This window comes from Chelonoidis abingdonii, chromosome 4 (genome assembly GCF_003597395.2).
Source record: "Chelonoidis abingdonii isolate Lonesome George chromosome 4, CheloAbing_2.0, whole genome shotgun sequence".
NCBI lineage: Eukaryota > Metazoa > Chordata > Testudines > Testudinidae > Chelonoidis > Chelonoidis abingdonii.
Genome location: NC_133772.1, coordinates 88934641 through 88950419, shown reverse-complemented (window position 1 = coordinate 88950419; position 15779 = coordinate 88934641). Strand labels below are relative to the sequence as shown.

At 44.2% G+C, this 15779-nt stretch overlaps 1 protein-coding gene across 4 annotated transcripts in view; it reads right to left on the bottom strand.

The window, feature by feature from the left end:
- The window catches only part of VPS39 (VPS39 subunit of HOPS complex), a 44326-nt gene that overhangs the window by 10338 nt on the left and 18209 nt on the right, over nucleotides 1–15779 (bottom strand). For all 4 annotated transcript variants that reach the window (XM_032793840.2, XM_032793838.2, XM_075065451.1 and 1 more), the window contains 6 exons: nucleotides 5431–5574; nucleotides 4617–4758; nucleotides 4145–4231; nucleotides 2462–2535; nucleotides 1643–1741; nucleotides 1225–1342 (listed from right to left, as the gene is read on the bottom strand). In XM_032793840.2, coding sequence (XP_032649731.1) covers nucleotides 1225–1342; nucleotides 1643–1741; nucleotides 2462–2535; nucleotides 4145–4231; nucleotides 4617–4758; nucleotides 5431–5574 — 664 coding nt within the window. The remainder of the gene's footprint in view (nucleotides 1–1224; nucleotides 1343–1642; nucleotides 1742–2461; nucleotides 2536–4144; nucleotides 4232–4616; nucleotides 4759–5430; nucleotides 5575–15779) is intronic.

Genomic DNA, 15779 nt, shown 5'->3' with positions numbered 1-15779 from the left:
TCTTGTTGACTGTCTAAAATGAGCCATTGTGATCATCACTACAAAGGTTTTTTCCCCTCCTGCTGATACTACCTCATCTTAATTAGACTCTTACAGTTGGTATAGCCACTTCCACCTTTTCATGTTCTCTGTAGGTATATATATACACATCTTACTATATGTTCCATTCTAAGCATCTGATGAAGTGGACTGTAGCCCACGAAAGCTTATCCCCAAATAAATTTATTAGTTTCTAAGGTGCCACAAGTACTCCTGTTCTTCTTAAGGAGTTGGAGGACAATGGTCTCCTTTCTTGGACCACTTAATAATGAAGCAGAAAGCCTCTCTTTCCCAAACCCCAGAATTCAAGAAGGAATAGTATCAATTCCACACAACCATGGGGTGGGGGGAGTTTCTCGCTGCTTCCTAGAATTTCCTTTAACACACGAAACTATAAGCTCCATGTAAGTTCACCACTATTGCACTCCCTTCCTCCCATACTAGAAGCAAGCTGTGCTCTTTTCCCTAGGAAGTGCACTAGCAAAGAGAACCTATAATTTAAATCATTAGTGACATGAATAATAGAGTAGACAGTGTGTTTATAAAATCTGTGGACGACACCAAGATGGGAGGGGTTGCAAGCATTTTGGAGGACAGGATTGGAATTCAGAAGGACCTGGATAAATTGTAGAATTGGTCTCACACTTTAAGAATGATGTGGATAAATGGTAGAGAGTTCAGAGGAGTGCAATAAAAATGATAAAAACATTTAGAAAACCTGACCTATGAGGAAAGGTTAAAAACTTGGCGTGTTTTGTCTTGAGAAAAGCAGACTGAGGGAGAGCCTGACAACAGTCATCAAGTATGTTACGGTCTGTTATAAAGAGGATGATAACTGTTCTCTGTGTCCACTGAAGGTAGGACAAGTAGTAATGGCCTTAATCTGCAGCAAGGGAGATTTAGGGCAGATATTAGGAAAGCTTTTAGCTGTAAGAATAGTTAAGCACTGAAACAGGGTTCAAAAAGGGGGGGCGGGGGTGCAGCAGAATCCATTTCTGCAGGTTTTTAAAAACAGGTTAGACAAACATCTATCAGGTATACATGATCCTGCCTCAGCAAAAAGGATGGACCAGATAACCGGTTGAGGTCCATTTGACCCCTACATTTCCAAGCGACTTTTAAGGCAATCTCGTCTTCCTGTGCCACTGCCTGTTGCAAGATAAGGTAGAGCATGGTTAGAAGTACCTGCAGGGAAGGAGCTGAGATATTCCTTCATTAATCCCTGCACCTTCTCACAGTACAGCTGGATCAAACAATTGTGGAATTCTGAGCCCGTCTCCTCCCAAACATGGATGATGTGTTCCTGCGAACATAAACACACAGTTCCCGAGTTCAACAAAAAAAAAAAATATTTCCTCTTCCTTCAGAAAGTGATTCAGTGCAGTCTATCAACAGTTGCACACTTGTCTCCACTGACCACCACTTAGGAATGTCAAAAATGGCTCTCAAGTCCCACTCACTTCCACCTCCTAACAATTGCATATTTTATTTCATCTCATGCTGAACTTAGTATTCTTCACAACATTTCAGATCAACACCCAAGAGCAGAAGCTTGATAAAGATGTCTTAAATTAGCAGCACTTTTTTCACTACAAGTTCTTACCAGGTAAGGGATAGCCAGGCTTTTAAAGTTTTCTATCAAAAAGTTGAGTACTTTGTCTCGAGGCAAGGATTCCACTTCAGGAAGGTCTTCTGTAAATATCTGCCAATCAAAATTTCTATTCAGGGACTGATTTTTAAATGTAGAGTGTAATCTCATTTTTCTGAGGCAGAGGGGTCAGAGACATTGCAACACACAAGCCCTCAAATCAGATGTGGGAGCTCTCTGAAGAATGATAGCAGCAGATTCACCCACTTGGCGCTGCCTTGTATCTGGAATAAGCAGCAACATTCTCCACTGCTACCCTATGTATCATACACATTGCCTATTAAGAAGTGCACTTAAGCTTGTGTTCTACCACCAGAAGCTGCAGCAAAGAAGGAATGAAAAACACGAGTAAGTTATAGCTGGTATTTAAAATATACCATATCAAACTGTGTGCAGCCAGAAAATACATTAACTGTAACATTACATAGGGCCCTTATTGCTGGTTACAGCAAAAGCCCCCTGTGCAGAGGGAACTGCATGGATGTGAAGCTTTAGTTGTAGTGAAACTATTCCCACATGCTCATCTTCAGGTAGAGGGCTATATAAGGAAACACATAGAGCATTCCTATCTACCTCCTTCCACTACCAGAAAGATAAGGTTCTTTAATATCTGCACTGTATGTAAGTGAAAAACTAGACATTGAATTGGAGTTCAATAGTAATAATTGGACTACAATCTCTACCCAGGCTTCTGAGGACAAGGACAAACAAACTGTGCTATACTAATGGTATCTTTCACCTGGCTACTGATACATCTAATGTAGCAACTCTTACCTTCAAACCATCATCAGGAAAGTCTCTCAGCACCCACGTGGAATAAAGGAACACCAAGTGCAAGTTTTCTGTGCCTGGAACAAGAACCAAAAGTAATAACACTCACCACTATCTGAAGAACCAGTTCCTGCACAAGCAGTGATTTGCATAGTGAAGTATTTTCACAACCTGAGGTGCTAGAAGTTTGATTTAAGAAAAAACAGAGCTTGAATTAGAGAGAGCAAATTCTGTGCTAAAGCCCCAGTTTGCTACTCACCTAGCTCCTGCTTGAAAAATCAAGTCAGCGTAATACTATGGTATCATTAGACTTATACAATCACAAGAAAAACAAGATCCAATGGCTGGAAACTGAAGTAACAAAATTTAGACAAAGATGCTCTTTTAAAATAAAACAGAGTAATTAACTATTGGAACAACTTGCCACGGGTTGTGGTGGATTCTTCATCACTGGAAATTTTTAAGTTTTTCTAAAAAAATATTCTCTACTTTAAAAAGGTATTATTTCATGGAAGTCCTAAAGCCTATGCTATATCAGACTAGATGGTCATAACACTTCTGACCGTATAATCTCGAGATGCCAACCTTGCCCTGAATCTTAGGGATGTTTATGAAAAAAAGTTAGGGAGGAATAGGGAAGTTGATTGGACCTGTGCCAACTGCCAAAGTTGGGAAGCCAAATACAGACGGAGTCTGGAGTAGTGCCTAAATGCATCTAATCCATATCAGAAGCACTTCTGTGCATATCAGAGTAATAACAGTATTCAAGATGAAGTGACATTTAGTAACAAACATCAATAACCACAACCAGATCAGACCATGACTTTGGTCACATCTCTACACATTTTTAAATCACCCACACCAGCCATTTTTATTAACAGTGGTGGCTGGCGAACTTTGGGGCAAGTCACTGCAGCATATTCAACCCCCCCCACCTCCCACCCCAGGCATGCCTGCTTCCTCCCATGGCAATATCACACACACACACACACACACACACACACACCCACCCTTCAGAGGTGCAACCAAAATTTTCCTGAGGGGCCCTCCCCACAGAAGCATGCACGTTTATATGGGGTTCCTTCTTTTGCATAGTCATGACCTCTTTTTCCCCCGTGGCTCCCCACTAGAAACAGGGACCTCTGCCCCCATCTCCATCTGTGGCCAAGAGCTGCCCCCTCCTGGTTGTGTCCTTCCATCAAAACAGGCAGAAGGAGAATAACTGCCCAAGCCTCATGTCGCACTTTAACTGCCCTGTGTGGACTCCCTGGCGCATTCTAGGTACCGAGAGCGCATTACCATAACCCAACAGCACCCTAACGCATTCAAAATCACCATGGTTTGCTTTCTGTCAGGCCCTTACTGCACCACAGGGGCACTGGAGCAGAAAGCCCCTTGCAGCCATGGCACTACTTGTGGTGTTCATCTGAACGAGTGGTAGTGAGTGACTGATGCGTGCACACACTTTATGTTATACATATAAAAATGTGTGTGTTTGCAAAATTCATAATTTAAGCCAGAATTAGTAATTTTGTAACTACATGTACAAATTGGGAGGATTACAGAAAATACGGATGGTTGGCATCTCTGCAATTTATGAAAATTCACAAAAAATAATCTAGGTAATAAGGGTTAGAGGCATCCCTTTAAAAAAGAGATTCCCACTTACCCCTGGTCTGCACTCACCCAAATGCTGTAGATACTGCACTGTCCTTTCATGGCCCTTCAAAGGTGAGTTGGCTTTCTTTGATTGATCCACTAGCACCTGCAGAGCTTTTAGCAGAAGTAAGAGGTCAATGCCATGGGGATTATCCTTAAATTTAGAAAGCAGCTTCCTGCATTCACTGAGAACTCGTGTTCCTGGGAGAGCAGGCCAACAAAGTGTGCTCCCCATTAGATTAACCATTGCAGCAGAACAGGAAAAAAATTTTTACGTCAACTTTTTGCTACAGAAGCAGCTCTTGGCAAGGACATACTCTAGGCAATTAGCAGGGATAAATACTTAAGTCAAATAATTATTTAATCAAGAGACTGCTACAATGGGTAGGCCATTCTGAAATACTATTAAGAATAGATAAACTGACTCATCAGCAAGAGATGGGTTAAGATGTGTAGCAGAAGTGTGCACTCTATTCACCCCTCTTCCTTCCTCACTTACCTTTTTCATGCAGCCCTTTCTTCTCATATAGTATTATCAGCTCACTGTATTTGTGTGCCTTCTTCAGTACATGCTCACTCTCTTCTATGTGGCAGTGATTGTTCTCCAAACGTAGCAACGGTGCTACCAGAGCTACATTTGTCTGCAAGCAAAGGAAGGGCATTTAGAGGTTTCAGATTCATGAACTGTGTACTCAGGCTCATAATGTCCAACACTATAATCAAGAACATAAGAAGGGGTGGAGATCCAGAAAAGAGAAAGTATCCATTATAGCATAAGAAGTGAGATTTTAACATTTGAAAGGGAGTCCTCTACTCTGTCCATTTTACACGCAGTTTAACTTCGGTGGTCAGTGAGCAAGCAGACAGTCAGTGGCCTATATACCAGCACTTCTTTACTCACTATGGTGGAGGCCAGCTGATGAGAAACATTAACTTCAGGAGTAATGGTCTCAGACAACTATCTCCATATAGTTAAGCACAGCAATGAGAGACAAGGATGCTTACAAATATGTAGGTATTTCTTTATACTTCAAAAAGAGAACATTCCTCTTTAAGGAAAGGCAACCTTGCAAATCCAGGGAAGTAAACAGATACGCTTGCCAAGTTCGGTGAAGCTGTCTACTGCTAATGAAGAAATAAGATGAGATGAGATGAAATCAAGTTCCACAAGCACGTTAGTCCATGAAGGACAGATGTTCACTTCAACAACCTCAAATGAAACTATTCCTTATCCTATCTTCCAATTTTCCCCATCCCAAACTCCTAATGGAGTTTACTTTTTATAGGCTCACTAGGTTAGGCAGGGAACTCACATGTAGGTAACATTTGAGCAGGGTGGTGTCAATGATTTGGAGCAACTTCTTTTTGGATTTGATGGTGGGTGTTCCTTCCATGAGGGGTGAGGTGCTGGACTGGTGGTCTGAGTCATTTAACTTCTTTACCAGCTGACTTCTTTTCTGCAGAACACAGAATGAGATTTTAAAAAGTATGGATTTTATTCCACCATCCTGCTAATATCATTCCAAAGGAAAAAACACAGGCCAACCTACATTTTCTTAATTATAATGCATTACACATACCCAGCAACTGTCCCTCTGCAAGTATCTCAATTTAGATTTACAGTGTGTCCATCCATAACTCTGGATGCATTTAAAAGATTTAATTTCTAAAACCCATAAAATTGGAACTAGAGTCCAGAGCTAAAGTGCCCCCACAAACAAAGTTCTGCCACCACCCACTTCCGCTTGCTCTGCCAACCCTCTTATCCAGGAAAAGCCTGGGCAAATAAGTGTCATCTGCAGTGTAATCTATTGACCAATATATTTGTTCTCTAGTGGTCAAAGAGGAAGGGCATTACAGAACTGATGATCACTTCCTGAAAATAGCCTGCCTTTAATCCTTCCCAGTTTATGACAGGGAACTTTTAGCTCTAGGGCCTCAACTAATTTCACCTTCTATATCACATCACACCATGACAGGAGTAGTCCCCAATGTATACTAATTTTACACCCCCAATTAATCTGAGAAGCCTACTGTTAATCTACATTAACCAAGTTTTATGAAAATTTAAGATTTTACATTTGTTTAAGAAAAAAGTACAAATGTCCAGCTCCTTTTGGTAGTGTCTTTCACCATTTATCTTTAATAGGCCAGCACGTCACAAACTAGTGAGAGTAAACCTATAAATACAAAAAGTAATATTTAGTCACTAATTTTAATTATTTAAGTCTAGGAAAGTAAACTATCAAAGTTTGTCCGCACTGTAAATGCCTTACAGAAACCAGCCAAATTCTCAGCTAGTATAGCTCCACTGATTCCACGCTAGCTGAAGTTCTGATTTTTAATCTTTACCAAAACTTTGACCCTATAAATCACTATGTAGTTAGGTTTTTTAGCTATCAACCAAGTTATTGACAGTATGTTTAAAATTTACACTATGTACTAGAAACACCAATATTGCAGTCTAGGTCCTCTTCCAATTTTAATACACAATCTACAGTTACATTAAACTGATAAAATGCACTTCTGACCAGGTGTAAAATCATAAGAAACAGTTACTGCAACTGTGGTTCTTCGAGAGGTGATGCAGATATGTATTCCACTTCAGCTCCAGTGTACTAGGTGCGCACACACACCTGAAAATTTTGCCTAGTAGTACCCATAGAGGGCAGCACTCACACTTCATGGCCACAGGCCCACACTCCCCCAACCCCCCAGCTATGAGACAGCACTGCCCCAATTCCCCTCAGTTCCTTTGCACCAAATATTCAGAGACTAGAGTCCAATGCAGAGGGGATGGAGGGTGGGTTATGGAATGCATGTCTGCATCATATATTGAAGAACCACAGTTACAGTAAATATTTCTTCTTCGAGTAGATACGCCTGAGATACCTCCTTGCCTGAGGAGGTTGTGAAGGATAGGACTATAACAGGGTTTAAAAGAGAACTAGATAAATTCATGGAGGTTAAGTCCATTAATGGCTATTAGCCAGGATGGATAAGGAATGGTATCCATAGCCTCTGATTGTCAGAGGATGGAGATGAATGGCAGGAGAGAGATCACTTGATCATTACCTGTTAGGTTCACTCCCTCTGGGGCACCTGGCATTGGCCACTGTCGGCAGACAGGATACTGGGCTGGATGGACCTTTGGTCTGACCCAGTATGGCCATTCTTATGTTCTTATACAGCTATGTGTATTCAACTTAGCTGCCTCACAAGCAGTATCCACCCCCAGGAGATAGGGCTCAGAATCTACCTAAACAACAATCACCCTATCAAAACTTGCATCCACCCTGGAACATGCAGTATTGGCATAAAGGTTCGTAAATGTATGGATAACCATGTAACAGCCTTGTTAATGTCCACTATTGAGACGTCACTGAGAAATTCTATCAATGTTCCTTGTGCTCTCATAGAACAAGCTCACACCTGCTGAGGAGGCACAGCTGAAGCTATTTAATGTGAAGCCTTGATACAGGATGTTATCCATTTAGAGATAATCTGAAGAGACTGCTTCCCCCTCCATACAATCTGCATAAGACAAACGGGTAAAGGGAAGCACAAAATGGTTTATTCCTGTTCAGACAGAAGGCTAGACATCACTTGACATCCAATGTGTCAAGACGCTGCTCCTCCGGAGATGACGACAGCTTAGGAAAGAAGAGAGGTAAATATACTGCCTGGTTCAAATGGAACTGACAAAATGTTGGATGTAGTCATTAAACGTCACTTTGTCCTTACAGAACTGAAAATAAGGAGGCTCCACCATCAGAGTCTACAACTCTCAAACTCTCCTTGCAGATGTTAATTGCTATCAGAAATCATAGCCTTCTGACACAAACAAAAAGGCAAGATGCCAGGGGCTCAAATGGAGGTTTCATTAAAGCCACTAGGACCATTTTATGGTCCCATGGAGGACCAAGCTCATGGACTGGAAGATGGAGACGAAGTCTTATAAGAATCTTGCTATCATGGCATTGGAGAAGACTGATCTTCCCTGAGTGGAGGGACGAAATGCTGATATTTCTGCCAGAGGTACTCTCAACAAACCAAGCGCAATGCCTGAAGGTGCAGCGAGTACTCCAAGCTGGCTCCTATTCAAGACATGGTCAGTTGAATTTTGAGGGCTGATGAGCACACCAAAAACTGCTTCCATTTAGCTGAATAGGCCATTCCGATAGAGGGCTTTCATCTGTTGATTAGGATCTGTTCAACAGCTGCCAAATACCACACTTTCTCCTCAATCAGCAATGAAGCAGCCAAACCAGGAGATCCAGGGAGTTGAGTACAGAATCGCAGAATCATAGGACTGGAAGGGACCTTGAGAGGTCATCTAGTCCTGTCCCCTGCTCTTATGGCAGGACCAAGTATTATCTAGACCAGTATCAGAGGGGCAGCCATGTTAGTCTGGATCTGTAAAAGCATCAAAGAATCCTGTGGCACCTTATAGACTAACAGACATTTTGGAGCATGAGCTTTCGTGGGTGAATATCCACTTCATTGGATGCATGACCAGTGATTCCCAAACTTGTTCCACCACCTGTGCAAGGAAAGCCCCTGGCAGGCCCGGCTGGTTTGTGCACCTGCCGCGTCCACAGGTTCGGCTGATCGCGGCTCCCAGTGGCCGCGGTTCGCTGCTCCAGGCCAATGGGAGCTGCTGGAAGCAGCAGCCAGTATGTCCCTTGGCCCACAGCACTTCCAGCAGCTTCCATTGGCCTGGAGCAGCGAACCGCGGCCCCTGGGAGCCACGATCAGCTGAACCTGCGGATGCAGCAGGTACACAAACTGTCCGGGCCTGCCAAGGGCTTTCCCCACACAAGCGGCAGAAGTTTGAGAACCACTGGTCTAGACCATCTGACAGGTGTTTGTCTAACCTGCTCTTTAAAAACTCCAATGATGGAGATGCCACAATCTCCCTAGACAATTTATTCCAATGCTTAATTATCCTGACAGTAGGAAGTTTTTCCTAATGTCCAACCTACACTGCCCTTGCTGCAATTTAACATAACATAAGAACAGCCATACTGGGTCAGACCAAAGGTCCAGCTAGCCCAGTATCCTGTCTTCTGACAGTGGCCAATGCCAGGTGCCCCAGAGGGAATGAACAGAGCAGGCAATCAGCGAGTGATCCATTCCCTGTTGCCCATTCCCAGCTTCTGGCAAACAGAGGCTAAGGACACCATCCGTGCCCATCCTGGCTAATAGCCATAGAATATCAGGGTTGGAAGGGACCTCCGGAGGTCATCTAGTCCTGCTTTGAGCAGGGGGTTGGACAAATCCCAAACTAAATCATCCCAGCCAGGGCTTCATTAAGCCTGACCTTAAAAACCTCTAAAGGAAGGAGAGATTCTACCAGCTCCCTAGGTAACCCATTCCAGGGCTTTACCACCCTCCTAGTGAAATAATTTTTCCTAATATCCAACCACTGAAAACAGTCTAGTTCCATCCTCTTTAGGAACCCCCTTTGAGGTACACCTCTGAGCCGAAATAACACAAATTCAGATATAACGCAGTAAAGCAGTGCTCCGGGGAGTGGAGGTTCCTCTGCGCATTCCGGAGGATCAAAGCAAGTTCAATATAAACACAGTTTCACCTATAGTGCAGTAAGATTTTTTGGCTCCCAAGGACAGCGTTATATCAAAGTAGAGGCGTGGTTGAAAGCAGCTATCAAATCCCTCCTCGTTCTTCTCTTCTGCGGACTAAACAATACCAGTTCCCTCAGCCTCTCCTCATAAGTCATGTGGCTCCAGCCCCCTAATAATTTTTGCTACCCTCCGCTGCATTCTTTCCAATTTTTCCAAATCCTTCTTGTAGTGTGTGGCCCAAAAACTGGACAGAGTACTCCTGATGAGGCCTCACCAATGCTGAATAGAGGGGAATGATCATGTCCCTCTATCTGCCGGCAATGCCCCCACTTAAACAGCCAAAATGCCATTAGCCTTCTTGGCAACAACGGTACACTGTTGACTCATATCCAGCTTCTCGTCCGTTGTAACCCCTAGGTCCTTTTCTGCAGAACTGCTGCCTAGCCATTCGGTTCCTAGTCTGTAGCAGTACATGGGATTCTTCCATCCTAACCTCCATGAATTTATCTAGTTCTTTTTTGAATCCTGTTAGTGTCTTGGCCTTACCAGAGGATGTTGTGAAGGAGTTCCACAGGTTGACTGTGCTTCGTGTGAAGAAACACTTCCTTTTGTTTGTTTTAGAACTGCTGCTTACTAATTTCATTTGGTGACTCCTAGTTGGTGTGTTATGAGACAGAGTAAATAACACTTCCCTATTTAACACTTCCTTTCTCCAAACCAGTCATGTTTTTGTAGACCTACTATCCTATCCCCACCAATAATCTCTTTTCCAAGCTGATAAGTCCAAGTCTTATTAATCTCTCCTCATAAGGAAGCCGTTTCATACTCCTAATCATTTTATTGCCCTTCTCTGAATCTCTTCCAATTCCAATATACTGTATCTTTTTAGAGATGGGGCCACTACATCTGGACGCAGTATTCAAGATGTGGGTGTACAGTGGATTTATACAGAAGCAATAGGATATTTTCTCTTATCATCAATCCCCTTCTTAATGATTCCCCACATTTTGCTAGGTTTTTTGACTGCTGCTGCACACTGAGTGGATGCTTTCAGAGAACTATCCACAATGACTCCAAGATCTCCTTCTTGAGTGATAACAGCTACTTTAGACCCCCATCATTTTATATGTTGTGATGGGGCAAGGCCAGATGGCTACAGTAAAGTACTGAGAAACAGGCATGTTAGCCCCAGGCTAAACAAATCCTTAGGACCATGGTAACCAAATGGCAGTTGCTCCAGGTTAATCAAGGCACCTGGAGCCAGCTATCTCCACTCCCTTTCTAGAAGGGAGTGGAGATAGCTACTTTAATTAGAACACCTGCAGCCAATCAAGGCAGGCTAATCAGGGCACCTGGGTTTAAACAGGAGCTCACCCCAGTCAGGCACGGGAGAGCCAGAGGAGAAGGCAGTGTGAGTGAGGAGCTGGGAGCAAGAAGCTGAGAGTGAACTGCTGGAGGATTTAGGAGACGAAGCCAATTATAGAATCAGGAGAAGATCCGGTGGTGAGGATAAAGAAAGGTGTTTGGGAGTGAGGCATGGGGAAGTTAGCCCAGGGAGTTGTAGTGTCATCAGCTGTTTACGAGGAGGTATATAGACAGCTGCAATCCACAGGGCCCTGGCTGGAACCCGGAGTAGAGGGCGGGCCCGGGTACCCCCCAAACCTGCCAACTCCTGATCAGACACAGGAGGAGTTGACCCAGACTGTGGGGAAGATCACTGAGGTGAGCAAATCTGCCAAGAAGCGCAGGACCCACCAAGGTAGAGGAGGAACTTTGTCACAATGTGTAGTTGGAGTTCTGTTTTCCCATGTGCAATACTTTGAACTTCACATTGAATTTCATCTGCCATTTTGGTGCCAGTCACCCAGTTCTGAGAGATCCTTTTGTAGCACTTCGCAGTCTGCCTGGGATTTAACTATCTGCAAATTCTGTCCCCTCACTGTTTACCCCTTTTTCCAGATCATTTGTGAGTATGTTGAACAGGACTGTCCCAGAATAGACCCCTGGGGGACCCCACTATTTACTTCTCTCCAGTCTGAAAACTGACCATTTATTCCCACCCTTTGTTTCCCATCTTTTAACCAGTTACCGATCCATAAGAGGACCTATCCCATGACAGTTTAAATTAAGTCCATTGCTTCTTGTCCTATCCTCAGAGGTTACCAAGAACCATTTTTCTCCCTCCTTCCTTGTAATAACCGTTTATGTACTTGAAAACTACTATGCCTCCCCTCTCAGTCTTCTCTTCTCCAGACTAAAACCCAATTTTTTCAATCTTCCCTCATAGATCATGTTATCTAGACCTTTAAGCATTCTTGTTGCTCTTCTCTGGACTTTCACCAATTTGTCCACATCTTTCCTGAAATGTGGTGCCCAGAACTGGACACAATACTCCAGTTGAGACCGAGTCAGTGTGGAGTAGAGCGGAAGAATTACCTTCATGTCCTGCTTACAACACTCCTGCTAATACATCCCAGAATGATATTTGCCTTTTTTTTGGAGGGGGGGGGTGGGGGGGTGGAGGACAACAATGTTACGCTGTTGACGCATATTTAGCTTGTGGTCCATTATGACCCCCAGAAACCTCTCTGCAGTACACCTTCCTAGGCAGTCATTTCCCATTTTGTGTGTGTGCAACTGACTATTCCTCCCTAAGTGCAGTACTTTGCATTTGTCTTTATTGAATTTCATCCTATTTATTTCAGACCATTTCTCCAGTTTGTTTTGAATTTTAATCCTATCCTCAAAAGCACTTGCAACCCCTCCCAACTTGGTAACGTCTGCAAACTTTATAAGTGTAAGCTGTATGCCATTATCTAAATCATTAATGAAATATTGAACAGAACCAGACCTAAAACTGATCTCTGCTAGACCCCACTCATTATGCCCTTCCAGCTTGACTGTGAACCAGTGATAACTGGTTGGAAAACCGTTCCCAGAAAGTAGTTCTGCACCCACCTTATAGAAGCTCCATCTAGGTTGTATTTTCCTACCTTGTTTATGAGGTCAAGAGAGAGTATCAAAGGCCTTAATAAAGTCAAGATATACCAAGTCTACCTCTTCCTCCCTATCTACAAGACTTATTACCCTGTCAAAGAAAGCTACTTGGTTGACCAGGTGTGACCATGACTCTGTGAGAGTAGGACCGGATGGAGGGGAAGGGGTATGGGAGACTGAACTGACAGTGCAAGAAAGTCGGAGAACCAGTACTGCCTTGGCCACGCCAGAGCTATGAGAATGAGCTTGGCCAGGTCCACCTTTAGTTTGAGGATAACCTCTGGGATGAGCAGGATCGGGGAAAGGCATACAAGAGAGAACTGTCAGCTGAGATGGAAAGCATCAGACATGGAGCCCAGATTGAGGCTCCCTTAGAGAAAAGAACAGATGTTTCCCTTCTCCCTTGTAGCAAACAGATTGATCATCGGAATGCCCCAAGCTGCAAAGATAGTCACTAAGGTAAGTATCTTCCGGGTTGTTTGTGACTCAGGGAATACCTGCTGAGATGGTGAGCAAGATGATTCTGGCCCCCAAGTAAGTGGTCAGTTATCAGAATGATACTCTCAATGCAGAACTGCCAAAAGCTGATTGCCTCTTGGCATAGCATCCTGGAGAACGTTCCCCCTTGTTTGTTAACATAACAGTGACAATACCACCACGATGATGTATGTGAACCACTAAGCCAGGGGTTCTCAAACTGGGGGTCGGGACCCCTCAGGTGGTCATGAGGTTATTACATTGGGGGTGGGGTCGTGAGCTGTCAGGCTCCACCCCAAACCCCACTTCATCTCCAGCATTTATAATGGTTTTAAATATATTTTAAAAAGTGTTTAATTTATAAGGGGGGGTCATACTCAGAGGCTTGCTATCTGAAAGGGGTCACCAGTACAAAAAAGTTTGAGAACCACTGCACTAAGCCTCTATAATGGTCCAGAAAAAGCATGGCATGCATTATAGATGGCCCAAAGCTCCAGCACACTGATAGGCAGTGGATTCCTGCTCCAACCTCAGACCTTCAACTTGCAGCAATCCTAGATGCACTCCCCAGCCCATCTGGGAGACATGAGTGACAACCGTTTTGTTGGTAAGGGCCGGACAAAAGGAATGCCCTGATAATGCAGTGCTTGATGCTTTCCAAGAATGCTTAGTCTAGGACCAGTGGAGGGAGATGGACCAATCTGTCAGTAAGCTGTTCTGAGCTACTTTTGAAGGGGGCGAAGACACAACCTTGCAAACTGGACCACCTGTTTATAAGCAGACACACAGGTCAAGAGCCTCAGGCACATCCAAACTGTCATGAAAGGCTGACATCACGGACTGAGGAACAGGTGGCAAATCACCTGAAAGTGATCAGTCAGCAAAAATGCTCTGAAACTTGTAGTCTATTAGGTTCCCAATTTTCTGAGTGAGAACCAAAGATGACTTCCTGGCATTTAGGATGAGACCAGACAGTCTAACAAGCAGTGTAGTGTTGACGTAAGAAAGGATTTCCTCGCTGGACTTGCCTCTCAGTAGCCAATTATTAAAGTATGGGGAGATGTGGATTCTTTTCCTCCTGAGGTATCCAGTCACCACAACCATGCATTTGGTAAAAACACTTGAAGAGAGACTGAAGGGAAACACCATATACTGAAAATGGAGCTCTGCTTCGACTAATCAAAGGAATTTTCTGTGGCTCGGTAGAATTGCCACAGGAAAGCAAGTATCCTGAAGGTCCTTACCAGCAAACCAGTCATTCTGAGACAACACGGGGAAGATGGTAGATAGTGACCACTGAGAGCCTCAAGTATCTGATATTTGTCAAGGCCACAAATGCCAAGAATGGGTCTTATCTCGCCCTTGGATCTGGGCACCAGAGAGTACTGGGAATAGAAGCCTTGACCCCAGTGTTCTAGCAGAACCCGCTTCACTGCTCCCAAAGCCAACAGAGCATCTTGTGAGAGGGATCCCTGAAGAGGGGGTGGGGGGAATGGAAGAAACTGGAAGAAACCAATCTGACCATGCTTAGGACCCAGCTGTGATCAGTCCCAAGCATTGTGAAAGCAAGTCAGCCTGTTCCCAAATCAGAGGACAGGGAGAAGGGAGCAATGACCAGAACACTGTTCTGGACCAAGGAGTCAAAATGGGTGGTTGGGGGATGCCTGAGGAAGGCATGTGGACTGGCCAAACCCCTGAGCCAAACGCCTCTTCTTCTGGGGCCTATGCCACTTTCTGGGGTATCCCTCCAAGACAGTGGGGTAAGGCTGACCAAGTGTGTGCAGCAGACAATACTGCTGCTGCTGATCACTGAAGTGGTGCTTCTGCACTGCCACTGTGTACACCCCCAAAGAACATAATGTAGCCCTAAAGTCCTTGAAGGAATGCAGAGTCATCCATTCTGTCCAAAAAAGCACTAGGCCACCAAAGGGCAAATCCCCTATGGCCTGGTGCACATCAGGAGTAGTGCCCACATTCTGCAGCCGAGGCACCCTTCTCATGGTCACCACTGAGGCCACTCTGGCCAAAGTAGCCAAGACATTCAGCACGGACTCCAAAGTTTTAGCCACCCAGCATCCTTCAGTGATAAAGACCCAAAATTCCTCTCTCAAGGCTTCAGGCAGCTGGCCTGCAATCCTAGACACAGCTGTCCAGTTCACAAAATCATATTTGGACAGCAATGGCTGCTGATTAGCAATGCACATCTGCAAGGAAGAGAAGGTGAAAATCTTCCTACCCATCAGGTCCATTTGTTTAGAGTATTTAAGTCTGGGAGTAGACTTAAATCTGCCCTGCCGAGCTCTATCATTCATTGCAGTTACGACCAGGGAATTTGGGGCCGGACAAGAGTAAAAATGCTCAAATCCCTGCACCAGTATGAAACAGCACTTCTTCATATGCTCCGCAGTTGGTGCTACCAAAGCCAGTATGTTTCAGAGAACATTAGCAGGCTCTCAGAGAACATCATTAATAGAGAGGGTGACCCTCCCAGGAGCAGACAGCTGCAAGATATCCAACAGCTTATGGGTATTTGCCTGCAGGAACTCTGCTTGAATAGCTGGGGAAGCAGCCACACATCACAAGAGGCCCTGGTAGGTCTT